General features: G+C 39.5%; 1 protein-coding gene across 4 annotated transcripts in view; it reads right to left on the reverse strand.

The window, feature by feature from the left end:
* Positions 1–2,204: 2,204 nt before the first annotated feature.
* Positions 2,205–27,526, reverse strand: part of ETV6 (ETS variant transcription factor 6) — a 168,464-nt gene continuing 143,142 nt past the window's right edge. For 2 of the 4 annotated variants that reach the window (XM_042467976.1, XM_042467977.1), the window contains exons 5-8: positions 21,033–21,578; positions 8,052–8,194; positions 7,458–7,558; positions 2,205–6,097 (exon numbers count right to left, since the gene is read on the reverse strand). In XM_042467976.1, the coding sequence (XP_042323910.1) occupies positions 5,992–6,097; positions 7,458–7,558; positions 8,052–8,194; positions 21,033–21,578 (896 nt within the window). In that variant the 3' untranslated portion in view covers positions 2,205–5,991. The remainder of the gene's footprint in view (positions 6,098–7,457; positions 7,559–8,051; positions 8,195–21,032; positions 21,579–27,526) is intronic. The other 2 variants (XM_042467975.1, XM_042467978.1) reach the window with 1 other exon arrangement.

Raw genomic sequence — 27,526 nt, forward strand, 5'->3', positions numbered from 1 at the left:
TATGTAATGTCACACTGTGACATGGCTGCAACACTGACTCTAGCATGACCATTTGGAGACTTCTCTTCACCAGACGCACAGCACAGAAATCCAGTGTAACAGAGTAATTCAATATGAAGAACAGCTGGATACCTTTTAAGATATTTCAGTGTTATTTCAGACTGGAGCTGCTGTGCATCATCAGCTGCCTACTATGTAGGTGTCTTGTTGCCTATCAGAAAAAACCCTGTATGTTCATGTAAGCCAACAGACACTATAAAGTTGTGCTAAATTTCACTTTAACAACATCCTGTGGAATTCTGGAGTTTAGTGAGGCCCAAGAACTGTCTGGCTGAGAAATCTAAGTGGCCCTCCTTAAACTGCAAGCCCTAGGATTCCATTAGGATGTTGCCAAGGCAGTTAAAGTGGAGTATAGCACTATAACACTGTAGTATGATAGGCCTTTAATCTCCTCCATCTAAAAGGAAGCTAGATCTGTAAAGGGCTGTCTTGGAACTTCCTATCCCTGGGGAAAGTTAGAAGCTTTAAATAATACTTACTCTGTTAGAGCCACCTGTCATCCAGCTTTTCCTTTCTTCTGCAGGGGGATGAAAAGGAACTGTTAGAAACTATGTGTACTAAACAGGCTTGGCTACTAATCAATGACCTCAGGCTAGGAAACCATCTTTATAAACCAGTTTGGGATTTGATTGTGATCCTATGCTTCTTTCATTATTTCTGGCAACCACAATTCTTCCACTGTGTTGAGACACCAGGAAATTCATATGTGCCAATGTCTGTTGGATTTTTCCTGCATAGTTTGGAATTACCTGTATTGTACTTGCTTCTTCTGGTAAAAAAGAGAAGAAAACAAAAAGGCATTGTCCTTTGTTATCTTTTTTAAAATTTTACTTTTGTAAAAGAGGAAGAAAAGTGGTTTGAGCTGCAACTGCCTTACACTTTCTTGATAGAACATATATAATCTGTTAAGGAGAATCAAAGAAGATTCTGAACTCTTTATCTCTTGTGAACTGACTAGTTTTGCTATTACAGTAATTTACACATTTATGTAGTGAGTCACTGTAATAAAGTATCTAAGGACCAAACTAGACTTAAAGGAGGCAGCTTAGTTTATAGTGAATGATTACTGAAGCTGTAAACTAATGCTTCTTTAAAGCAGGGCTGAGAATTATTCAGCTCTCCAGATGTAGTTGGACTCTGATTCCTAGTATTCTTCACCATTTTATATGCTGTCTAAGGTTTGTGGGAACTGCAGTTCAACAACTGGATGATTCCATGATTCTTACCCCTAAAGAATATCTACCAAGTGTACCATGGGAAAGTAGGTCACATAAAAACTTACCATTGTACAGAAATCTATGTAGAATTTGGAACACAGGCTCTCCATAAAACTAATGGGCTTCATATGGCATATTTCTATCTTTCACTGTCACAGAAAGCTATGATTATAGTATATTGTATATTGACACACCCAAGACAGTGTTGCTTGTTCTGTCTTTCACAATTACTAGCATCAATTGGAATTCCCACTATATGATGAAAGAGGTTTAAAATATATGAGACCTATTTATGAACATTGTGACCTCCCTCCCACAAACAAACAACCCCCCAAATAATAGTATAAGCATTTTAGGGTCCAAACATGAGAATGGGGTACAGTTATCAGTGCCCAGAATTCAGGGGGCTTCTGTGAGGCTGCAACTTCAATAATGTAGTTATGGGGCTGCCCATAGTAGAACTAGAATAGGAGAGGGAACAGCACCTCCCAGCATCCCTCACCAGGGCTTCTGGGAGTTGGAGTCCAGTATTGCAGAATTCCCACTGCTGGAAAAGAGATAGCTGTTTTGTCTGTAAGAAATCTACACCGAAAACCCATCTGTCACCCGAGAGATCCTCAATTTAATGCCTTTCTTCATTACATCTCAAGATTTCAACATCAAGCCAGCTTCCCTGTCCCATCTTTGCTTTTTGTAACATGTTGCTTTATTAATGATCTGGAGACCTCAAACACCTGCACAGATTTTCGTGCCATTTCAGTTGGCTTGATAAAGGCATTATTTAGTGTGTGTGTGTGTAATACACCTTCTGTTTTTTTTCAAAATAAATAAGATCTTTAAAGGAGGGAAGGAAAGAGGGATGTCACCAGTTTAACTAATCATGATCCATAGGATGAGGCATAAAAATGGAAAATCTTACATTTACTATGGGCCAAAGGGGCTTATAATTAGAAATAGGTAAGTCATGAGGATGACACCTTCAGTTTTGACATGCTGCATGTACTGGCAAAACCACCTCCTGAGTATTCCTTGCCTAAGAAAACCCTAAGAAATTAATGGGGTCACTGTAACTTGATAGGTGGATTGAAGGCACATGCACATGCTCTTGCAAATGGAAAAACATGACATCTATTTATATTAAAAAAAATTTATTGAGATGATGTAATTACAAGCATTTAAAAATTATTTGCAACTCACTGGCCCTGAGAAGAGGCATTCTTGTTTGCTTTGTTTACATTCATTCAGTTCAATCCCTTAACCCCACACCTTAAAGAAAAAAGGAAGAGCCATCATCAAGAAACTATAATTTACTTAAGAAAATAAAAAGATTTTTCCTTAAAAAAACACCTTTTCATTCTTAGTTAGTATATGGCAGCAACCATTTAAAAAGAAATGGAAAAGAAACACATCCTCAACCCTTGAATGAATTGAGGTTTTCTTACCAAATGCTCGGTTTGTACAGGGCAACTTTAAAGGGATTTGCTGCTGCAAGATATTCCCCCAAATCAGTATAGTTTAAGAGCAGACTTCCTATTAATCCTTTTTAACATTGGTGATTGCTGCTGGTAGGGTGAGCAAGCACAAAGTATCATAACAAGAAGAGATAGCAATTAGACTAATAGATGCCATTTCCACTGGCAACCAGGTTTTAATCATAGTGTCTATTTGAAATGAAAAAGAAGAAGAAGCTGAATCTGATTTATGAATATGAAAAACACAATTACAGTTGCAGGTTTAGCCTCTCTCTTTAGGACTAGATTCACACTGCAGAAATAATCCAGTTTGACACTGCTGTAAGTGCCATGGCTCAATGCTATGGAATTCTGGAAACTGTAGTTTGTTGTGGCACCAGCCATGGCGTTTAAAGTAGTGTCAAACTGGATTATTTCTGCAGTGTAGATCCAGTCCAAGGCCCACCAAATGAATTTCTCTTTTTCCAACAACCAACATTGCTTCTGGCCAGGCTGGTGATCACACACACAGTTCATTCATTCATTGCCTTTACAGTCTGGGCTTCTTGCATGAATAAAAACACATATTGTGAGAATGTGCTCTTACATTTCTATCCCTTTAGAACTGCAGCCTTATGTAATCTGGGATGGATATTTTGCATTTAATGCAACTGAACAGATTGTAGCCTTTTTTTTTTTCTTGGCAGAGTCAGTCAACTGAAAGTTATGCAGTAATTTGCAAATGATGAGCTGCTAATTCACAAACTGAACTGGAAGAGCAGTCAGCCCTCCATATCTGCTGATTCTACATCCATGGAATTCAATCAACCGAAAATATTAATATACACAAAATACCAAAAAGCAAACCTTGATTTTGCCATTTTATATAAGGGACATCATTCTACTATGCCATTATATATAATGGATCTTGAGCGTCCACAGATTTTGATAATCCTGGGGAGTGGACGAGTGGGTTCTGAAACCAAATCCCAGTGGATAACAATGGCCTACTGTATCTATATAGTTAATCTGAAAGCTGTGACATTGACAATGAGTAAAATTTGATTCTCATATAAAATGTTTCTATAAAACATTTTGGTCATGTTGCTTCATCTCTAGACATATGGGAAGCAGTAATTCTACTGGAACTAGTTTGAACTGATCCTGAGTGCCAAGTCTCTTGGACTACTTAACTAGCCAACATATAAGTAACAGACAAGCTAAATAAAGATCAGTAGATATTGGGGCGGGAGGGGGGGTGGTGGTGGTTAGGAGAAAAGGAAGATAGGAATAGGAGAATCCACCTGTGGGGAAGAATGAAAAGCAAAGAGTGATAACTTGCATGACAGAATAAAGATTTCATATGTGTGCAGAATTATTTTCTTTCTTTAAGTTGTATTTTAAATAAAAAGAATTTTTATCATAACTAGTAGTATATCTCATATTACTATAAAATATTTTCAAGGTAAAAAATCCCAGGAGCAGGACTCTTTCCAATTTTCTTGTGAAAGCCTATTAATAAATAAGTAACTTTTATTGACATAAATTTCCAATCAATGGCCTGGCCTAAGTATATTACATAATATTCTCAAGCAGGCTTAGATGTAAAACAGTATTAGCTTCAACATCTTCAGAGTCTCAGGCTTAAATGCTTAAAAAAGTATGATAAAAATTCAGGAACTGTGCTCCCCCATAAAAACAGAAGATACTATGCAAATTAAGAAAACAGATGAAAATATACTCAATTTGTATGTCAGATCCAAGCAATATAGTTTTATCTTTCCTAATGTGGCTTTACTTATTGTGGCACAAAAGTCTGATATTTTGGTGTAAGATACAGAAAGCCCTGTCAATAAAGTATAGATGCTGTTAACACAGATAACACTGAGCCGTCATAAGTACACAGAACATGTGAAGGCTACAAGGAGTATGATATTTTGTGGTATAGAACTACAGTCTTCAGAATATTTTAACAACCTTCAGAACTTATTGAGGCTGCAATGGCTAAGGCTTCCTACAAACAAAATGCATGTGCAAAGCTTCTCTTGTCCTTAAGGCTGCAAAGAAACTTTATTTTAATCTGGTAGGCCAGGAATGCTAGTTCTTTTAATTAAAATACACATGGGAAATGGGTAGGATGACCAGAAAACTCCAAGGCTGCACTTAGATGGAGCAGAGTGAAATGACAAGCAAACAAACAAAACAAGAAATGTGAAGATCTGCCCAGAAATTAAACTGTCAATTTTCTAGCACATATGGTCACACTGACAGCTTCCCAGATATATGTGGCCTCTTCCACAAGAAGCTTCCACAGAGGCTAAGTTGCCATTTTGAAGGCCCTAAAACCCTCTTTTTGTTTTTTGATTAACATCCAGCGTCTAGTGACAGCTGACTGGTATGTGTGTGCATGCAGATGCAGCACACACACACACCCCTCCTACTTGCAACTGAAAATACTATTGATGTTGGCTCAGCAAATCTAGTCAAGCAAAGATCCCATCCCATCAGTGTGGTTTACATTTAAATCTTGCTTGAGCTGAAAAAGCGGGGAGAAGTCTGCTCCATTTTACTAGCGTTTCTCCTATTTATTTCTCATTCCAGCAGGACTGAGGTGCTTGGATGAAGTCCTTGCATTCTGGGAATTAGCTGACCCTCTGACGTCTCAATATCAGCCAATCAGAATTCTCAGGCCTACAATCAGAAAGACTTTTCTCCATTTCTTTAGATCCTTAACTACATACTGCAGTCCAAGATCTATTATCTTTGTGAAAAGAATGAATACAAGCAATTCAGGGAACTGGAGACATTTTGTGACCATCACACCCCCTGTGACATTTATCACTGTTTGTTCCTATGCTGGGATCATATTGTGATATTCTGCAAGAAAACAGTTGTGCTACATTTCCATAGGAAAGCCTTCAGGATAAGCAAAACCTGAATGTTTTGCTCTATAACAGTCATTTAAAAAGGCCAAATGGTATGTTAATTAGAAGGGGGAAATCCCAAACAAAAACAAAAAACACCCCAGGATGAGGGGGACTCTACAAACAAACAATATAGTAGTGCTGTGTTCCTTTCTCTCTTTCTCTTCCAAATCCTACTGCCAACATCACCCTAGCCAATGGCTTTGTTCTGCTAAGGTGCCCTGGGGTTCTGCATGGTGTCCAAGGTAAATGCCATGTCCTCCTGGTCTCATTTTCCCATCTGAATGTGCCTCCATACAATCTGCTCTTCCGCAGACCAAAGTGAAGCAGAACTGTTCTTCAGCACTCATCTTCCTGGTATATTTGCTCATCCAGTTCCTGAGATTCAAGATGCTCTAGCCGGTCAGTGCGGCCACTCATAATCTCATCTGGGGTCTTCATAAACCTGCAGAACACAGGTATCATAAGAATATAATGAGACTTAGGATGCATGTTGTAGTTTTTAGTATGCATATACTATTTCAGGTTATTTTTTTCTCACTTTTTTTGACATTTACCAGCACTCTGAATTTTTGCTAGAAATTATAAATTATTAATCCTATTAGTAATGAAAATAAGCAACTTGAATCATCCAACACAGTGACTTTCTGTTGTAAGGAAGTTTCTTCATATCCATTTGTATGTGAAGAAATTCTGGCACATCAACCATTAAATTCTTTATGGTATAATTTTTTGGGGGGATGTATAATCAATTCCAGTGAAAACTAGTAGCTCCAATGTCAATGGCATGGAGGTTCAAGTCTAAATTAGACTAGTTCAAGGCTCTCTCATTCTTTCATCTCCATTAATGTGATTTTCCAAGTCTGCTACTTGCCTAGAAAAAGAATTAAGATGTTTCAGGTAATCATGTGCAGCTCACATATTGAAACAAAGGGAAGAATTCACTAATTAAGGGTTTAGGAATCTTGGTTTTAGAGCTGTAAACGGGTAAAATCTTCCAAGATGCTCAGAGTTTTGATTTTTAGTCAGGCTATTTTAATTATTTATTTAAATACTTCTATCTCATCAGGATGACTTAAAATATTAATGCATTGCAATAAAACCATTTCATACAAACAAGAATATAAAAACAATAAAGGCAAGGAGACAGCAGCTAATATAAAAACAAGATTTGCCACATATAAAATCAAAAATATAAACACAACAAAGTATCTGTAACAATAGGTAAAAAGCAGCGAAGTGAAAGGATAAACTATATTTCTCTGGGCAAGGCATTCCATGATCTTGCTAAAGTCACATCTTAGATGACACAAAGAAATAGACCTGTTATTTTGATCATACAGAAGGAGTGGGGCCACACATAGTTCCTCGACTTCATTTAAGCAGAACCAATAGGAGTATACGACCTCTGTCCAATTCCAAGCAAATATCGTTTAATAAGGGGATCTAAGCAGTCTCAAATCTAAACCTGAAATGGGTCCCTATAATCCACTTCACCCCCAGGCTTCCAGAGCTGAGATGACCTTATATATTTGAAATTAAAACACTTGTTCAAGAATGGCAAATTTCAGAGGGGTCAGTAGTAAAACAACATGTTGAATTCCAGAGAGAGATTTTTTACAGAGAACTTCCAACAGATGCCTTTAAACTAGACTGAGCCTTGAGAAGGCATTCCCTGTTTTTCATATACACTTCAGCCACTCCTTAATCAGCCAGGAAAAATTCAGTCCCATTTCATAACTGCCTCCAAGCATAACTATTAAGTAGAAAAATAATTCCCACAAAGAAGAAGGAGGAGGTATTACCTGAACAAAAGCCTTTGTCCGGGTTCCTTTCTGATAATATTTAGTTTATAGTAGTGGCGCAGGGCTCTAGACATTTTCTCATATGTCATATTTGTTCTGTTCTGTTCATTACAAAGTTAAAAAGAAAAAGAAGGAAACCATTATGCAAGAAGTAAAATGTAACAAAAAGCACTAAACAGAAGGGGAATGTGTCAGATTTATGTTTTCCTATCTTTTCCTTTGTCTTCTTACTCTAGTGTCTTGAGAGATTGTCAAATTTTGATGGAATTTTATGCAAAACTTTATAAAACATAGCTAAGTGCAGCACTGAAGGTGAAACCAAGAATCAAACATAGAATATATCTACACACTTCACTCACTATCTCCAGTATTCTGATATTGAAATCATTTTATACAAACAAAATGACCATCATCATGGCAGTTAACTATATCCACAGGAAGAGGTATATGAAAAGCATTACTGTGTGCTTAACTGTAAACTCCATTTAACATTCTGGGCTAGAACAAAAACACTGTAATTTCAGAGCAACAACTGAGCTGCTTTTTACCTGATCTTTGGAATAGCGGTATATAAATAAAACAAATTATTATTACCTTGTGGTTCCCCCACAGCCGGGCCAACCCATTAGGATCCACTATACGAAATATTTTGGATTCCCTGTCCTCCCATCGGATGAAGTTTTCGTACCGAGGGTCTGACAGCAGCTGATAGACATAATCCCAAAGGAGTCTGCAGTCTGTGAAAAGAAGAACACAGAAGTTTCCAAAAGATGCCACTTTAGGAATGAATTGGGCAGTCTACTATGATTGAGTCATCAAAAGACAAGATGCTGACAATTTAAGAACTGCCTTTCAACTCCATTAAGGCCATCAGTTCATTTCCAACTGTAATCATTCAAGCACCTCTGGAAAAAAATCACAAAAAGGGGATTGCATCCCCCTTTGACACACAAGACCAATTGCTTGGTTTATCTATTCTGAAATTTCTTTTGATTTTATATTTGTATTGCTCTGATTTTCACTGTCTTTCTAGGTTTCTTATACATCTACTGTATTCTATCTACTTTGTTTCTGATATCATGTATTATAGCCTCCTTGTCTTGACTTTGAGACATCTGGCACAAAAACGTATCTGTAGAGATCTTTCTCTGTATACATATTCTTGAGGATTTTTTCCTATAATGTCTTTGATACTTCCTAGTCACTATGCACTTATAACTCCCATTCTCTTAGCAGATGAATGAAGAACACAAGTGGTCACATATAACCCCAAAGACATTGCTGTGGGATTTGAACTTCCAAATCATGCCTCCCTCCCCACTCACTATTCAGGAGTCCAGCATATAGCTGAGGGAGCAGGACTGCAATGGGAAGGACTGAATGGGAGTGAGTCATTTGTATGTGCCTTCCTCCCCGCTAAACAACACTTTTACTTATCCTTTAAATAGGTGCTTAGCAGCTGGGGGACCAGGGATTGCAGACCTGTTTTTAAGGTGGATGGGCTCAACACTGCCATTCAGGTAGTTATCAGTGTTATGTACTAGCAGCTATGTTTTTACAAAACAACAAAAACACAAAATACATTGCACCGAAATCATCACTATCACCAGTACCACTTGAGGCAAGGAAAAAAAATTTGACTACCATGAAATCAGTGACAAAATGAGAAATGGAAATGAATAAATGCAAGTAATATAGCAAACAAAGGCCTCATAATGTGCCTGTCTCTCTATTACACTCCTTCAAAAGCAAAAATCGTGGGGATATGTTAGAAGATAAAGAACAGCAGACAAAATACTGTCAAGAGAAAATGCAAAGAAAATTTCTACCAAGCTTGAGGTACAAGGAATCTCATAAAGTGAAACTTGGGAGTTAGAGGTAAAGAGAGATGTAGTCACATTTCCTGATAATGTAGACTACTTACGGTCTTAAACTCAGGCCTGAAACAGGCGGGCCAAAAGAAGCAGCTTCCAGTTGTTTAGGGGCATGGCATTCAGATGATGCATACCCCAAAAGCAGCCAGAAGTGCTCCGAGTAGGAGCTAGACTTTTTAGGAGCGGATGTAATCCACTCCTGCTAGCGGACCGTTTGGGACTGTGGTGGTGGTCCACTTTGGGAGAGGGCTCTGCAATTGCCATGGTTCCAGCCCAATTGGGGCTGGAGTGGGCTCTGTCTACTCTGTCTGGGCCATCTGCTTTGCCCCACAGAGAATGAACAACAGCCAGTTGTGATGCCAGTTTCAGTAGCAAAACCATACTTGCTCCAACATGGTTTTTCAGTTCAGTGTTGCAGTTCCACAGGCTAATTAGATACACATCTCTGTGAGTATATAATGAGGTGTAGTTTGTGACTCAGGCCAGCTACACAGGCAAAAAAATCTACTTATATTCAAACTAGTAGAGAGGCTATGATGCTTTGGGTAACTTTCCTGGACTCAGTTAACAAACCGTCTTCCATGCTGAGATGCAGTATCAGAGTGAAGTAAAGTCACTCCTCCACATTTGTGGGAGTTAGGGGCACAGGACCCCTGTGAAAGTGGAAAAAAAACATGAATACCTCTAGGTCCCAAAACAAGCATGCTACAGACTCTTGTCAACAGAGCCATTCCATCACCTCATTTACCACCTGTCCACCAGAGTGAATCAGCCATATTTTAAACCCCTTTTCAGCCCATTGAGCTCCTCACCCCTATTCCTATTCATCCCAATTCACCACCTCTTAGTCTCTCATCCTTTCAAAACAGTCAGTCAGGTTTTAACCCTCCTTGCAGCCCATCGACCTCTTGCCTGGCCTCTTTTGGAAGGATAAGAGATTGAGAGGAAGAGGAGAAGTCCTGCTAGCTAAGCAGCAGCTACAAACCTGTGAATAGTCAAAGTTGCAAATGTCAAACCTGCAATAAGGCCCAACTGTACAATCACTAAATTATTATACACAATATATCATTTTCATGGGGTAGTCATAAATTGACAAGCAACTTGAAGGTGGCTGCGACACACACACACACACAATATTCACTGCTATACCAATATACCATATGCATGTGAGTGACATTTTCTCCACTCAGCATTTGCATAAAATCTGCAAAAGTACTGCAATTACCTCAGAGCTATTAAGCAGTTAAATACCTCCTCTTTTCATAATTGGAATGAAATTTTCTCTGGTAAATACTCTAGATCTCTAATTAAAGGTCTAACAAATTACTCAGATTTTGTTTACTTTCCCCTTCTTCCCCTTTCACTGCCAGTGCTTTAAGATTTTGGAAGCAAAGCACTGCTACTTCATCTTCCCATTTAACATTACTGAATTATACAGAACCGTGAAGTGCTATGAGAAATTCAGAATTCTGGAATGGAAGTTCACAATATTGCAAACAAAGCCATTGAAGTGTCACACTGCAAAGACGCTATTTCAATTTCAAAAAAGGAACAGATTAGTTTCTCATAGTTTTCAACATGCTGTATACAGTTACAGGGCTAACCTCCTACTTTTAAATAACTGTAACTGTTCAATCCTCTAAGCTTGTAAAAGGATTCATATCAATATGAAAACAGTACAGATAACTGGAATTGTTAAAGAGAAACTGTTAAACGCTAATAGAGACATAATAAGCCCACAGTCAAATCCAGCTCACAAAAGTCTAGCAGGAAAAAAGCTTTACTAAAAAAAGGTAGAGGACATCTGGTGATTTTCCTGCAAGAGGGGCAGCAGAATTAACAATGCTTAACTTCAAATAGCAGGAGAATTTCACCTCAGACAGGTGGTGCCCAAACTAATGGGTCTTATTATCTTGGAAAGAGCTATATATCTTACATTTAAAAAGCATATTTGAGCACATATATTTCTCATAGTGCTGGAGAAGAGTTCAATGGACACCATGGACTGCTAAAAAGACAAATGAATGGGTCTTAGAGCAAATAAAGCTTGAACTATTAATGGGAAACAAAGATGGCTAACTAGACTGTTGTACTTTGGAAATATCAGGAGATAACATGACTCATCGTAAAAGACAATAATGTAAAATGTAAGGCAGCAGAAAAGAAGGGATACTGCACTACAAGTGAGCTGACAATCAAGAAAGCGTCAGTCCTGAGTTTGCAAGACAGCTGAGGACAGAGGCTCCTGGACATCTCATTCATAAGAATGCCATAAATCTAACTTGATTAGATGGCTAATAGTAGTAGTAACCAACCAACCTAATTTTCTATTAAGTTGGGCTGTACCACAGAGATAATGAATTTCTTTGCAATGTAGAAATGGCTAAATGGTTGATACAATCATGTCTGAAGATCCTGGAACACATAGTAGAAGTTATCTGCATTGCTTCCTGAAGAGCTATGAACAATAAAATGGCCACAGTGCCTGATTGGAGAGATTGTGAAGAAAAATGTTAGAGACAGAATACAAGCAAGAGAGCCCAACTTAGGAACTATGCCATAGCACTGATAGTGGTTAAAAGAAAAAGAAGAATATTCCTCCCCACCACCAATGTGAGTGTTGGCTACAGGTACTATTCTGAGTGATGAAGGACCATAAGGATCACTGAATTCTATATGTGAAGTTAGCACTATGAGTATTAAAATATGATTGTCGTTATTATTAATTCAGTGATGAATTTGGATTTATGGGAACAGAAAGCACACAAATGTTTTGCATTAGGTTCTAGGAATGGGAAATGAAAATACACATTCATGATGCGTCAAAGATAAAAGACGTGGCAGGAGTTAAGTGGTGTCATTTTCAATTCTGTTTGTCAACGAGCCGTATTCCTTCCTAGCTTGGAACCCTGAAGCCTTAAACAGCAAACAAGGATATGCTTTCCCCAGCAAACAGGTCTTTCCAGTACAGATGGCAAGTGCCATGTTCACTTCTTCTTGTCCTCTAATGACTAAATTTAAGCATATTGCATTTAACAAATTCAGTGTAGCCTGAAAGCAAACTACTACCGTAAATACAAAACACAAAATAGAAATATTTTGTTAATGCTGTTTGCACACAATTGTTTACACCAAAGTACCTATTGCAATCTTTTTGTCTATATAGTTAGCATATTACTTATGGCCACAATCTAGCCAGAGTTAAATATTTTAAAGTGGATTGAATTACAAAGTCAGGCTCATATTTAAACCACACTCAGTTAAATCAGTAGTGCTAATGCAACATTTGAGATTTACGAGTGGAATCCATCTCTTTTTTTAAAAAAATAGGCTGCATTAGAGAAATGGTTAATGTTTTCCTATACTATTTCCTTAATCTCACTCAGTATCCATAACCATTGTGTTCTGATGGGGCAAACAGCTCTATGAGTGTGAATTTGTGAGAAAGAGATGAAGAAAACAGAATGAGGCAAAAAAGGTAAATCTGTCTCCCTCGTGCCATTTTTCACATCAAGTTCTACCCTCACACCATGGAAAAATTTAAAATGAATTCAAAGAGAGATAGGAGGTCTGATCCTTCAGTCACAAACCGCTAGTGATTCCCTAGTCTGGCTCTCAAAAATATTGGACTTTGTCTGGCTTTTGCCTTGTATCCATTAGAATGAAGGGATAAAAAAAGTGTGCATGGATTTTCCTGTGAAAGGAAGAGCTCTCAGCTTTATTACACTCTAGTACAAAACGGCTGTACTTCTGCGTCCTTGTTCTCCATAACAGACAAGCTTTCCCTGAAGTACCTTGTTAGGTTGCCCAGCTGAACATACTTCCCAGCAGATAATGTTTCATCTAGAATAACCAGATTCAGCTGGGAGAAATCCTCTTCTTCAACACACATTTACATAATTTTGCAATTTCCTTCTTGGGTTATCAACAAAATGTTTCTCTTTTGCAAGAAAATTAGCATCTCCTTTTCTGTTTCCCTTGAGTATTGTTTTTCTTTTTAATTAAAACATTTGGAAAGAGTCCCCTTCTTAAAGATCTGTCTTTTCGATTGGAATGCTCAAAAGTCTACAAGAATAAAACAATTACTTAAAAAGGGCAAACTCACAAGCTGGGTGATTAGAATTAAGGTGGCTGGAGCACTGGAGCATTTCCAAAAAATAGGGTCTCCTTTTTACATTACATTAGTCCCCTTTCAGATTCAAATGTCGTGTGATTAACATCAGGCATTTCCTGTTTAACTCCCATTTAACTCCTGTTTGCCCCTTAGTGTGATAAAGCAGCTTAGAATCAATGTACCCTTATCCGGGACAGATTCACCATTTGACACCACCACTAGCAGTCCTTAGCCTCCTGGAGCACTGGGACACTCCTTCAATCAAACTACTGACAAACCAGTTGTGCCCCCCTTCAAGCTACATATCCTCCCCAACACCCTTTATTTCTGTCTGCACAGTATGAGGTACGTTTAGTCTTTAGCCTGTTTTTTCCATAATAGCTATTGGACATTATTCAGGGTGACCAGATGTCATAACTGTAAGACACCACAAAATGTGTCTCCAATAGGGAGAGGCAGGATACAAATAAATATTTTATTATTATTATGTGGAGCATTCATGAAAATGTAGGACATTACCATTTAAAAGCTAAAAACACTAATGTAAATGCCCCCCCCCCATTCGCTGGGGTTAGGAGTGAAGGGCCCCTGTGAATGTGGAAAAATTGCAACCCCCCCAAAATAAAACCCAACCCAAAACCAAAACCAAAACCCTGTCCTTTTTACCTGAGAGAACACCTCTCTAGGAATCCTCAGGTTCTCCACTACAACTCTGTCATCAACATCTGCGAGACATAGAATTGGTCATAGAATCATGCTGGAGGACCTACAAATGCCTAGAGAAGTGTTTCCTCTAGGAACTTCGAGATTCTCCAGCACAACTCTGCGGTCAACTTCTGACAGAGTACTAACTCCACACAGGTCTTAAGAGATTCCTAGAGAGAACGTATCAAAACCTCAAATAATCAAATCTGCAAAAGTGGGGGGCTATATGTAAATTCATTTTATATGGTTTATTTACAGCTATATTACATATAGCGTATTTTATTATGTTTGTTGTTAGCTGCCTTCATGTCAACCTCAACTGATGGTGACCCTGTGAATGAGATGTCTCCAAGCCATTATCTCTCTACTCAGGTTGTGTAGGCTCAGGCCTGTGGTCTCCCTGATTGAGTCTATCCACCTGACATGTGGTCCTCCTCTCTTTCTACTGCCCTCTACCCTCCCCAGCATCATTGTCTTTTCTAATGAGTTAAGCCTTCTCATGATGTGGCCAAAGTATGATAACCTCAGTTTAGTCATCTTAGCATCAGGGAGATTGATTTGTTCTTTTTAGCCATCCATGGTATTCTCAGGACTCTTCTCCAGCACCACATCTTGAAGGAAATAATTTTCTTTCTATCTGCTTTCTTCACTGTCCAGCTTTCACATGCATACATGGTGATGGCTTAGACAATTCTAACTTTAGTGTTCAGCTGTATAGCTTTACACTTTAGGATTCTGTCTAGTTTTTTCATAGCTGCCCTTCCCATTCCTAATCTTCTGATTTCTTGACTGCAGTCTCCATACTGATCAATGTTTGATCCATGGTATGGGAACTCTTTTACTATTTTGATGTCCTTGATATTTAAGTTGAATTTATGTAAACCCTGTGGACTTTATTTTACTTTCCTTTATGTTCAGCATTAAGCTTGCCTTTGCACTTTCTTCTTTAGTGATTGTTCCAAGTCTGTGATGTCTTTTACTAGTAGTACAGTGCCATGTGCATATCTTAGATTGTTGATGTTCCTTCCTCCTATCTTTGCTCCTCCTTCCATGTCTAAACCTACTCTACCTATGATATTTTTTACAGAAAAGCTGAACAGATAGGGTGATAAAATGCAGCCTTGCCTGACCTCTTTGCCAATTCAGAGCCATTCTGTTTCTCCATATTCTGTTCTTACAGTAGCCTCTTGTTCTAAGTACAGATTCTTCATCAGGACTATCAGATGTAGTAGCATTTATTTCATACCATTCCAAACCTTTTCATGATCTATGCAGTCAAAGGCCTTACTATAGTCTATAAAGCACATGCTGATTTCCCCCCCTAGAATTCTTTGGCTCCTTCTATTATCTATTGTATATATGTGATGTGGTCCCTAGTGCCTCTTCCTTTTCTGAACCCCACTTGTATCTCTGGCAATTCTGTCTACATATATGATTGGAGTCTATGCTGCAGAATTTTGAGCATAATTTTGGTTGTGTGAGAAATTAATGCACCCAGATGATGATTTTATTATGTACTCAGCCATGTATTTGCCTGATGATCTTATCTTCATAAAAATGCCTTGTTGGTTTGTAATATACAGTTGCCCCTCTGTTTACGCAGCCTTGGATTCACGTCCTCGCTTATGCATGAGCGGCAAACAGAGGGGGGACATAATGGGGTGCACTCCCACAGGCATGCACCACCATTCAAGCCTATGGGGCTTGAATATCGGCAAGTTTCCCTTTACACAGAGGGTGGGGCGAACGGATCGTCCACGAAAACAGAGGGCCAACTGTACTTATAGAATATACTTATAGACCTCTGAGAAAGGAAATGCTTAAAACGGTTGTTTATTAACAACAAACCCTTGACTGAATCCACATTTAAATTATTTTTTCATTGTAGTTTTCCCATTTGCTCTCTCATAGCTCATGCTTCTACAAACCAAACAAGACATTTTCACCCTCCCTTTCCCTTGGTCCTGCTGATCTGCTCCAGCAACTTAGATCCTCCTTTTCTTTCCAAACCTCTGTCAGAAAAAGAAACAAAACCATCACGTGGTCAGCCAAAGCCTACAACTAACAAGCCTTTTTAAGCATCTGGGACAGTAATAAATCTGTTGAGCTACCTCTTGCTTGCCTGCTGGGATGGCATAAGGACAGGTTTTATGGCCCAAAATTCTTCCCAGACATAAGGTTCAAATGTAGGACATGCTCAAGAAAAGGAGGAACTTTGGTCACCCTGACACTACTAAAATGACCTAATTGGGCAGTGGACAGCCATGTACTGTAAATTTGGATATTCTGCCACACAAACAAAAATAAAACAAATTCTTACAAATAAAAAAAATGGACTAATGTGATGTGAAGGATACAGACAGGATACCCTTCTCCTTCATTTTCTACATGGAAGTCTCTTTGTTCTTCTTTGTGGTATGGAGGAACACTCACTCTTCCTACCCTTTCTGCCCTGAGGTGATACAACTTGAGCAGAAATGTACTGTAGTGAGAACTAGATCATAAGGACTCAGGAATGCTTTGGAAATGGTAAGCTTTTGACAATTTTAAAATGAAATACCATGTCCCTTGAAATCTGCTTTTTTAAAAATATGATGATCATTATATCAAGCTGTTAATCAAATTAAGAGACTCAAGTGCACTTACATTTATGTTTAATTGTGGCTTTTCTGTCTTATAGCAATTAATGATAAACCTTGATTTTGCCCTGCCAGTTTTTTTTTTAAACTTTTGGTCTGACTGGAAGCTTAAAATATGAGGATGCACATTAAACACTTGAGATTATTCCTTTATTAGCCTCCCCCCACAACAATCTCACAGCAGCAGTGGTAACCTACAGTAACCTACAGTGAAACATAATTTTTTAGTTTTAAAAAGCCTTATTTCACTTTTCAGTAAAATCCATTAACACTAAGCAGTTACAGATAATTATGCTTATCACTCTATCTCATTTTATTAATTTTACAAGATGATTCTCTTTCAGACAATTCCATTCTCCACTCTTAACTCCTTTTTATTATTTTATTTATTTGTTTTCCTTACTGCAGAAAAGTCTGTTAAGGAGAAAGGACAGAGTAGCTGCACAGAACCTTATAACTGTCTGTGCAAGGGACATTTTGTTTAGAAATGTCGCGTGTGCCAGGCGATGGTAGAAGTAAGGGATGAGACCTTGCCACTTGTGCATGACTTCTACGTGTGTGTGTGTTGTGTGCCTTGACTTATGGAGACTTTAAGACAGTGGTTCTCAACCTTTGTTCCTCCAGATGTTTTGGACTTCAACTTTCAGAAGCCCAAAAAAAACACAGCTAATGAGTAGGGATTCTGGAAGACAAAGTCCAAAACATCTGAAGGACCAAAGATTGAGAATCACTGTCTTAAGGCCACAACATGGGGTTTTCTTGCCAAGATTTGTTCAGGGGAGGATTGCTGAGAACATGTGCTTGCCCAAGGTCAGCCTGCAGGTTTCATGTCTGAGCGGAAACCGAACGCTGGTTTCCAGAGTTATTAGTTGAACACTCAAACCATGTTAAGCACTTGATTTTCAAGACAGATGAGACAGTAGCATTTCTGGCCTATGGGAAGGGAGAATATGTGAGTTGAAGGTTTCTGGCTCAGTCCTTCGTATCACCAGTTAAAAGGTTTTCATATTGTTGGGCTACAAAATAAACATTTTCTGATTGATGGGAAGAGCCATTGCCAGCCCATCAGATAATTCTGGCTTGGATGAAGAGATGGCTTTGATTCAGCAAGTTAACTTTACTCTTGCATCTATGCTACACCAACTTGTATTGCCTATTTCAGTGTTTTAAAATGTAAATTCAACATAAAAAATATTTACACTCTCCTCTAGAATATAGAATACAAAGAGTGGATGGGAGAAGTAGCTGAATCAGCTGTAAATAAAAGACTAATTCATCATGTTGAATATGAAAGATCACTCATAAATTATATCAGTTCCCCAGCGATCAGCAGTTATGATTAATTGCTTGCATGACTTGCTTTACCACACATACAATAAATGTTAATGGGCACAGTGATCCAATCGGCAAAAATACCTGTCCCTATCAGTCCAACATTTGAATAATTAAAACAATAATACAGTTTGTCTAATAATATTGTCAATAATAATATTGTCTGTAAACTGCCTTGGGTACCTCAGGGGAGAAAGGCGGCATATAAATGAAATAAATAAAAATATACATAAAATGGCATGTAGTGGGGTGGGCAATGTGTGAATTTACAAATAAAGCTGGACTACAATTCCCAACACTCTTCACCAGTGGATGCTCTATACTATACATGTATAGTTATAGATTTAAACCTATGAATGCAAGGCCATTTTTGTAGGTCCCTGATTTTTTAAACATTTTTAAATAACATCCAGCACTTATTGCCCCCCTCCAAATGGAATTAGTTCTTTTCAAATTAGCAGTGACCTTTTCTTTACTTCCATTTTCACACAGGGGGTGTGTGTGCATTCCCTGACAGATTATAGGGCTGAAAAATTTATGATCAGATCTGTGGAGCTTTCCTACTCCTGTGTATGGAATCCTGGGATTTGGAGTTGAGAGGCATTTATAATTCTGAGATAGAGAGTTCTAGTACCTCCTCAAACTACCAACCACAGGATTCCATAGAATGTAACTGTGACAGTTAAAGTGGAATTGACACAGCTATAATTGTGTATTGAATGGGTCCCAGTTATCATTTAGTTCTTCCTTTTCATGAATGATCTATTCCAGCTGTTCACTATAAATACAAATCTATAATTGGCTAGTGTCTGAGTTTGCAGTTTTTCTTCTTAGAGCCACCTTCTGTTTTGCCTTGTATGTCATCTCTTATTAAATTACAAATATGTGAGAATGGATTGTCTTGCTTCTACTCTGTGTGTAGCATCTGTAAATCTTACATACTTATAAATGAATGTTGATGACGATGATGACGACGATGATGATGATAATGTGGCTCCACCTTCCATAATGTTTGCACATCACATCTCAGTAAATATAATCCAGGCAAAGAGTTAAGCAATCTGAATTTTGATTAAATTTGATGTAATATAATTAAGCACATGCTTAGAATTTTCCCACCTAAATCAGTGGAACTTAAAGAGCACTTAATTTTATTGGCATTGGACCACTCCTTGCTCTCTTTTCACTAGATTAGATTTGTTTATTAGAAAGTCACAGCACTTTACCATTCATAAAATGAATGTATTTAGAGAAATGGGAATAGTAAAAAGCAATAATTCAGTCAGAAGATCATCCAGGATTTTGCTGATTTGCTTTCTAAAAACAAAATGCTCACAAATAAATGTATTGTGTTTATTTTAAAGAAGGCGTGAACCGAGAATGCATATATAAAAAAAGAAGAGGCATATCAGAACTGAGAGAGGCAACTGGCATCTCATGGCAAAAGGTGGCTCCAAAGCATCTACATCTGACCACTGGGTGCCTTTCGCTCCCAAAGCTGCAATAAACAATGATTCTACATTTTAACATTATATCCATCTTTAGGCTTCTTATGAAATACACTGATTACAGGGATGAATATGTTATCATTCATTGCTGTAATACTAAGCTTAAGTAGTGTATGGTTACAGAAATTGAGCCAAAACTTTGCCAGAGGAAGTAATCAGCATACTTAGATGAATCATGGAATAATGAAATACAGTACATTAAAAAGGGAAAACTGTGCTTTCCCCAAACAGCCAGAGCCTGCAACATGTCTACCAGGTTCCAGGGAATGTTAAGTGACAACTGAAAAATATTGTGGAGAAAGAGGGAGAAAATGAACTGGTCTGTTCGAGCTCCCCTATAGTTAATATGCATCCTGGAGGCCATGCTTGTTTATATGCAATCATCAATACATGAGTGCATGTGCTTCATAAATGTGAAGCTGTTACTACTAGATTATGTCAAATTTATTATGGAACTGACAACTCCAGTCTCTGTGGCCAGTCTTTGGTATAATGTAGTGGCTTCCAAGAATACAGAAGTCAGCCACTCCCGGATAAGGGTACATTACTTCTGTTCCATGTTTTGAGGGTTGCAGGTGGAAGCACAGCTGCAAACACTGTGGTCTTTGGGTTGTGGCTCAAGTCATGCACCACATAAAGTGACAAAGCTATGTCTGTACCAAATCTTTTTTCTTGCAACCATTACAGTTCTTGTTTGTCACCTTGCTACCTGGTTTGTGTTTTTCGAAATCTGCATCTGCAACTTTTCTCTTTTGTTTACACTGTAAAAAATATAAACTCATAAATAAAGCAGAAAATCTGAATTGCCATGGGACACAAGGTACTTCCAGAGATGGCTTGCTGTGAAATAACCCCATCACATCCACATTCCAGATGTCACTATCTTTCACTTGAACCCTGCCATGTTTCCTCACCACTCCTTTTTTTTTCTTTGCAGAAAATATCTCTCAAGGAGGAAAAGATGGAATAATTGGATTTTTTTTTTTAAAACTGGAAGAGTTAGGAGCACTTTGCAAAGACCCATCATTCATCCCGTAGTTGCCCCGAGTAAGTTCTGAAATGGACAAAATACCTAGTGGATTGTGTCCGGTGAGTAAGTTGGACAGCCTTAAGTGGCATCCAGAATCTGTTACACTAAGACACTGTGAGGCAATGTTGTAATAGTAGGGAGATTGCCTCTGCTGATCTTTGTTCTTTGGTATCTATCTATCTATCTATCTATCTATCTATCTATCTATCTATCTATCTACATTTGTGCTTCAAATCAAACTAGCCAATAGCATATATCCAAACAATATACAAAGAACAAATAGGTAAAAAAGTTACCATGCACAGAATACCACTTTGGATCTTTTGAGGTAGATTCTACAGGGACATTATAATCTAGAATGTAACACACTAACCTGCTATCCTTCCAATTGGCATTGCATGTTCTTCTGGGGAGGAAACAGAGACCATGATGTGGTTCATGTATGCTAACTCTTCACGGTGGGACAAGTTGATGGGCTTCACTTCTCTGTGCAGCCCATCTTCAGATAACCTTGAGGCTTTGAAATCGACAGAGTGCCTGGGGTTCAATATCAAAGGGTGCATGATGGGACTGGGCATCAATTGAATCACCCTGGTGTTTTCTTGGCGGGGACTGGAAGGTTTCTGAAGCACTTCAGAAGGGGTTGGGCAGTGGTTATTCTCAATAGGAGACACCGAGAGAGGGTATGACTCTTGGTGATTGTTCTCTTGGTGGTGTCTCGTCCCCGAGAGCCTATCAGCTGGTGAGAGACGACGAATAGTGTTCTCCAATGGTGATTTCAATGACCGCTGCTCAGGCTCTGGTGAAGCCCTGTGGTTGGCACTGATGGGTGATCTAGAACGATGCAAGAGTTCAATGGTAGGTGGATTGTGATGGATGGCATCCATTGATTGTCTTGAAGGTCTCTGGACAAAGTTGTCTGTAGACCAAGGAAAAGAAAAGAAAAATGTATGTATCATGTGATATGCCCAATAAAAATACACAGGTCTTTATGGCCAAGGTAGGTGAGATATGACCCATGAAGATTTTTTTCTGGCTCCTGGTGGTCCATTCATATTTTAACTAAGGGAAGGTTAAGCACTTTACCTATATTTATTCCTATTTTAAAAATCATACCAAGCTTTGAAAAGGTGACAGAAATATTTCATAACATGATTGTTGCCAAACAGCATGTACAGAAGCCCTTACTGGTAGATGTCACTGACTTTACCTTGGAGCTGACACACAAAAAAACTCCCTGAAATTCTATACAAAGAAAACTTGAATTCTGTGATCTTGTAAATTTTGAACGATGTACCTCGTTTTACCTCAATTATTCTACAAAATTTATTCCGTTTTTGCTAGCCATGGAAAATGTAATAGTGATAAAGCTATGAAAATCTTTTTCAGTCACCTATTTAGCTTCTGAGAGTAGTACTGCTTCTATACAGTACTCAAGCATATCTCTGTTGTTGTAAGAGCAAAGACTTTCTGAATGTTGATTTCTTATGTCAATAAAGACGCAGACGTTTTAAAATAACATCCAGTTCTATGGCCACTCTTGTAGAAGGAAGGGGGGGGGGGGGGGATAAGAAGTCTGCACCCTAAGAAAACAGAATTTTGCCACTTATCAATGCTATAGTCTAGTATACCTTCTTAAAGTAGTATTTTCTAGGTAAAGGTATTTCCCATTGGCAAGGTTGTCAACTTGTGTCCAACCATAGGGGGTGGTGCTCATCTCCGTTACTAAGCCGAAGAGCCAGAATTGTCAGAGACTACCCTGTGATCATGTGGCCAGCATGATTCCACAGAATGCTATTTACCTTCCTACCAAAGTGGTACCAATGCTTTCAAACTGCTAGGTTGGCAAAAGCTGGGACTAGTAATGGGAGCTCACCCCATCATGTGGCACCTGGGCCTCAAACTGCCAACGGGCTGATCTTGTAATCAACAGAGTCAGTATCTTAACCACTTGAGCTACTACATTTTCTACAAATGTATAAAGGAGGAATTTAGTTGAAAGCTAGTAGTCAGAGCTTTTTCATTAACAAGAATGTAAGACAAGCTATGCTGGAACAGATCAAAGGCCTTTCAAGTTCAGCCTCCTGTTTCCCACAGTGGTCAGCTATGTGCCTATGGGAAGCCCACTAGCAGGATGCAAGTACAACTGTACCCTCCCACCCATGTTCTGCTGCAACTGATCCTGAAAGTAATATATAGCAAGGACTGAAATCAAAAGGAAGAAATGGTGTTTTGTATGTGGGCCAAAATATGTTGGCACAAAGGGGAATGGAACACCACCCAAACATTAGCCACTCTCTCCAAAAAATTGAAATAGAAGTTAAAAACAATATAGTAAAGAAAAAAGAGATGGAATTCTTGGTATTAACTGGAAGAGTTACTCATACAAACAAGGGTAATTTTTAAAATTTCACAGCATTTGGTAAGAATCTTTGGGCCTGAACAGACAGGCCAAAATAAAGCTGCTTCAGGTCACTTTGGAGGTATGGTGTTTAAAAGACACACACATCTTAAGAGGCCAGAAGCTGCACCAAAGCTGCACTCCATATGAACACATACCTCCAAAGTGACCCGAAGCGGCTTTATTTTGGCCTGTCTGTTCGGGCCCCTTGTCAGGTTAAGTGCATATCACATATGCTATTGTTTGCTTTGAAGTCATTTCTGATTTAAGGTGACCTTAAGGCAGTCACCCTATCACAGATTATAATTATTTTTGGCAAGATTTGTTCAGAGGGGGGTTGCCCCTCTCTGAGGTTGGGAGAGTATGACTTGCTTAAGATCACCCAGTGGGTTCCCATGGATGAGCCAGAATTTGAACCTTGGTCTCCAGAGTCATAGTACAACGCTCAAACTACTACACCATGCTAGCTCTGAATATGACATATGCAAGTCTATTATCCATCAAAGGCTAAGTATGCTTCTACCCACTAATGTCAATTAAGCATGAACTTAACATCTTCCCACTGAAGTCACTAGGAATTAAAGGAGATTAATAGTTTCTATTCTGACTTATATATCTATCCAGTTATTTGTCACCAATAATACACAGGTATATGTGATGAAAACATTTAAAATATTACCTTTCCTCTCATCCCTGGACTTTAATTTTTTTTATTATTTATTTAACAGATTTACATCCTGGGCCTTGGTCAAATGATTAAATCTTTCCATATACAGTATCAACATGAAATTTGAATAACCAGAAACAACATAATGTGCTGATTAGACAAAATGTACATTATGCAAAATGCATTCTGAAGCCACTTGTTTACAAAAACCAGACATACAGTCTCATATACAAAAATCATTTTAAATTTAATGAAATTTTAAGACTTAACAGGGGCCTAAATACTCTAAAGGCACCAGATCCTTTCTGATCTTGGAAGCTAAGCAGGGTCAGCACTGCTTTTTATTTAGATTGGAGGCTGCCAATGAATACTAGGTATTTTAGGCTATATTTCAGAGGAAAGAACTGGCTAAAGCACCTCTATTCCTTTCCTTAGAAAACCTTATGGAATTCATAGGTTCACCATAAGCTGATAAGTGACTTGAAGACACATACACAATAATTTCCAAGTCTTTCATGACACCCAAATTTGTCCCCACTGACTGCTTTGCATTGCCACAAGTCATAAGAGTTGGCAGCAGTTGTCTGTGATTCTCTACTTCCTCCATCTGTGGCTAGTGGTGTTTTTTTTAAAGAGCCTGTCAAAAAGTACCAAGTTCTTTTGACTTGTACAAAACTCTGCACAAATTACAAACAGAAGAACACCATCAACCCTACAGCTACAAAGGCCTCATACCGGTGGGGAAATGGGATTCCACCAGCACTAGCTCGGTGACCTTGGGCTGACTCCTTACCCACTCATCAGGTGATCCACCTCCAAAGACATTTTGCCAGCAACCACCAGTTTCCTTGTTAAGGCTGAGGAGGAAGCAACACTGGTGTGGATTTTATGATTCACATAGCCAAAGTCATAAACAAGAAAGGTCTGTCTTTGTTTGACTATTTAGGTCAGTAATAATGAAATGGGCACAAGGAAGTGAAACTTAAGTGCCAGGCCATGCCCTGTCTGCGGTGAGTGAACAACAACCCATTAAATTTGGATTTAGAGGCAGAGGAAGGGGCAGAGAATTTTAAAAACATATTTCAGACCCATGTGTGGCACCAGGTGAGTGGACAGAACAAAATTCATACTCTTTTGAAGAGGCCTTCTTGAAAAACTGATTTAAAACTTTCTGGGCTTTAAAACCAAGCTACTTATAACAGTATTTATATGGCATTTGTCCCCAAAAATGCAACTAAAGGCACAGACTGGAGTTTGGGCTCTTACTGAGAAAATAAACATGGGTTTGTACTGTCTCACTTATGACTGATTGCTGCTCTTTACAAAGATTTTCACACAGAGGTTATTGGAGCTAAGATCTGGGTTGACTGCGAGTCTAACGATGCGGATTCACGTTATAACGTGAGTGTTTTATCACACCTGGTTCCTTTCTATGGGAGCTCTATGGGTGCTCCTTCCATGGCGCTTCAGCAGTGAATCCAAAGTGACCCCTCATTTCGATGAATTTGGAAAAAAGCGAATTCACAGAATTCGCATTCAAGCTTGCTTTGATTTCACTCCAAATTGGTCTGGTGTGGAATGCAACTTTGCTTCCATCCTGCTACACACACCCCAAACCGCGAAGGTCTCACATTTCCCATGATATTGTGCTGCAATTTTGCCCCATTTGATTCCAGTACACCCCCTTCCCCTGCTTCCATTGCTGCTGAGGGGGAAATGCGGTTGTTTCCGATGCCGCTGGGTCAAGGGCAGAGAGCTACTAGGGAGTGAATGCATTCATGTTTTAATGTGAACAGGAGACATGCTGGCGAGGAAGGGGGAGATCGGGGGAAGAGGGAAAGGGAAGAGAGGGGGGCAAAGAGAGAGAGTGGGGTTAGTAAAGTTTCTAAAGGACTCTTTGGGGGTGGGGCCAAGGTGGAGGCAGGAGCATCACACACAGCCCTGATCCCACTCCCAGACCCTCAGGGATGTTTTAAGTTGGACGATCCCCTTCCCCAAGTCACTTTCACTGGCCAGGGTGAGCAGGGATGTCCTCACAACAAAAGTGGAGGATGTTCAAGAAAAAACAGAGGACATGACCCAATGAAAGGCTTAAAAACACACTAGAAATATCAATGCATGCTTCTCTGAGTCCTGCTCCAAAGGGGAGGGAGTTTTGGAAACCTCTCCTGGAGAGATGGCTGAAATGGAGGATGCGTGCTGGAAAAGGAGGACAGCCTGGTTTTCCGCTCTAAGCTCCTTCTCTCCTGGAAGTGGCTCTGCTGGAATCTTGGCCTCGCCAACATTCTGCCCTGGAATCCTGGCTCCTCCGCATTCTCAGGTGGAACCTTCGTCCCCACCGCATTCTATTCTTGGAATGTTAGTCCCTTTGAACCTTGCTGCCCCATTCCAGGCTTGGAGGAGGGGAGGGAGCATCCAATTCCAAAACAAGTGGTAGTTGTTGTTTCTAACAAAACAGCACTGATGGCTGCTGTTGCTGTGTGCCTTCTAGTTGTTCCCGACTTATAGAGACCCTATCTATCACTGGAGGGTTTCTTGGCCAGATTGGTTCAGAGGGGGGTTGTCAAGGCCATCCTCCGAGGCTGAAAGAGTGTGACTTGCCCCAGCTCTCCCATTGGGTTTCCATGGCTGAGTGGGGATTTGAACCCTGCTCTCCAGAGTCATCATACTCCACAGCGGCACAAACCACTATTTACCACTCCCCTGGCTCTCCTAAGCCTCTGGGGAATATGAGAAATCCCATTTAAGGGTCTTTTTAGGGTCCCCTCCCCAATGGCCACAACCACTCGCCACCCCACCATTTGTGTTGCAAATAGGCCTTGGTGTTTTCCCAGTCAAAAGTTTAAGAGCTTTTTTGCGCTTTCCTTGGGATCTGTTTTGTGCTCCTTCTGCTCACTTTGGAAGGGGATGTTCCGATGTCCTTGAAGAAACCACAGATCCCTAGTGATCGATGTACTACAGAAACAGGCCCTCATCTGAAAACCCTGTTGGCTGCAGACCTACATACTTCTTCCAAAGTGGACCTTCCACTAAAATTCTTGTAGTGAGCCTTCAAGTCATTTCTGACTTACGGCGACCTTAAGGCCTCTTGGGTTGGGAGGGGATCAACCCCATGCAATCCTATCATGGAGGTTTTCTTGCCAAGTTTTTTTAAACAGGGTTTGCCCTTGCCTTCCTCTGAGGCTGAGAGAGTGTGACTTGCCCAGGGTCACATCAGAACTCAGTGGGGCTTATTTCTTCATAGAAGTGCCTAGGATGGTGACTTAGAACTAAGCCTGATCGAGGAGATTTCAGTGGAGGGGGAAACCGGCTGCTTCTGATGTTGCTGGGGAAGCCTGCTTGTGTGCATTGAAAAACTGGACAATAATAAGTTATTAGTTTGCTGGGGCACCAGAGCTCTCTGGCAGAGAAGGCTCAATGTCTCAGGACATTACAGTTCCCAGAATTTCATAGCAATGAGCCAGGACAGTTAAAGTGGAGTTAAACCGGATTATCTCCCCAGTGTGGATGCCCCGGAAGTGCAACTGTTACAAAGGGAAGGAGAGATGTAGATGAAATAGATGAGGAGAATGACAAAAGGATAGATGTAGATGTGGCTGAAATGGAAGGATCTGAACATGGGGACCCCTTTGAATTTGGCTGCCAGGGATGGGAAAATAGAAGGGAGGAAGAAAGTGAAGCAGCATTCACGTGAGGCTAGCATTCATGTGAAAGTGGAACCGGCTCCCTTTTTCACCTCGGAAGTGCAAAGTTCAGGATGTGTTCAGACCCCCCACTGAGCATGGGCAAGGGTCCCAAT

The sequence above is a fragment of the Sceloporus undulatus genome, chromosome 5 (genome assembly GCF_019175285.1).
Source record: "Sceloporus undulatus isolate JIND9_A2432 ecotype Alabama chromosome 5, SceUnd_v1.1, whole genome shotgun sequence".
Classification (NCBI taxonomy): Eukaryota; Metazoa; Chordata; class Lepidosauria; order Squamata; family Phrynosomatidae; genus Sceloporus; species Sceloporus undulatus.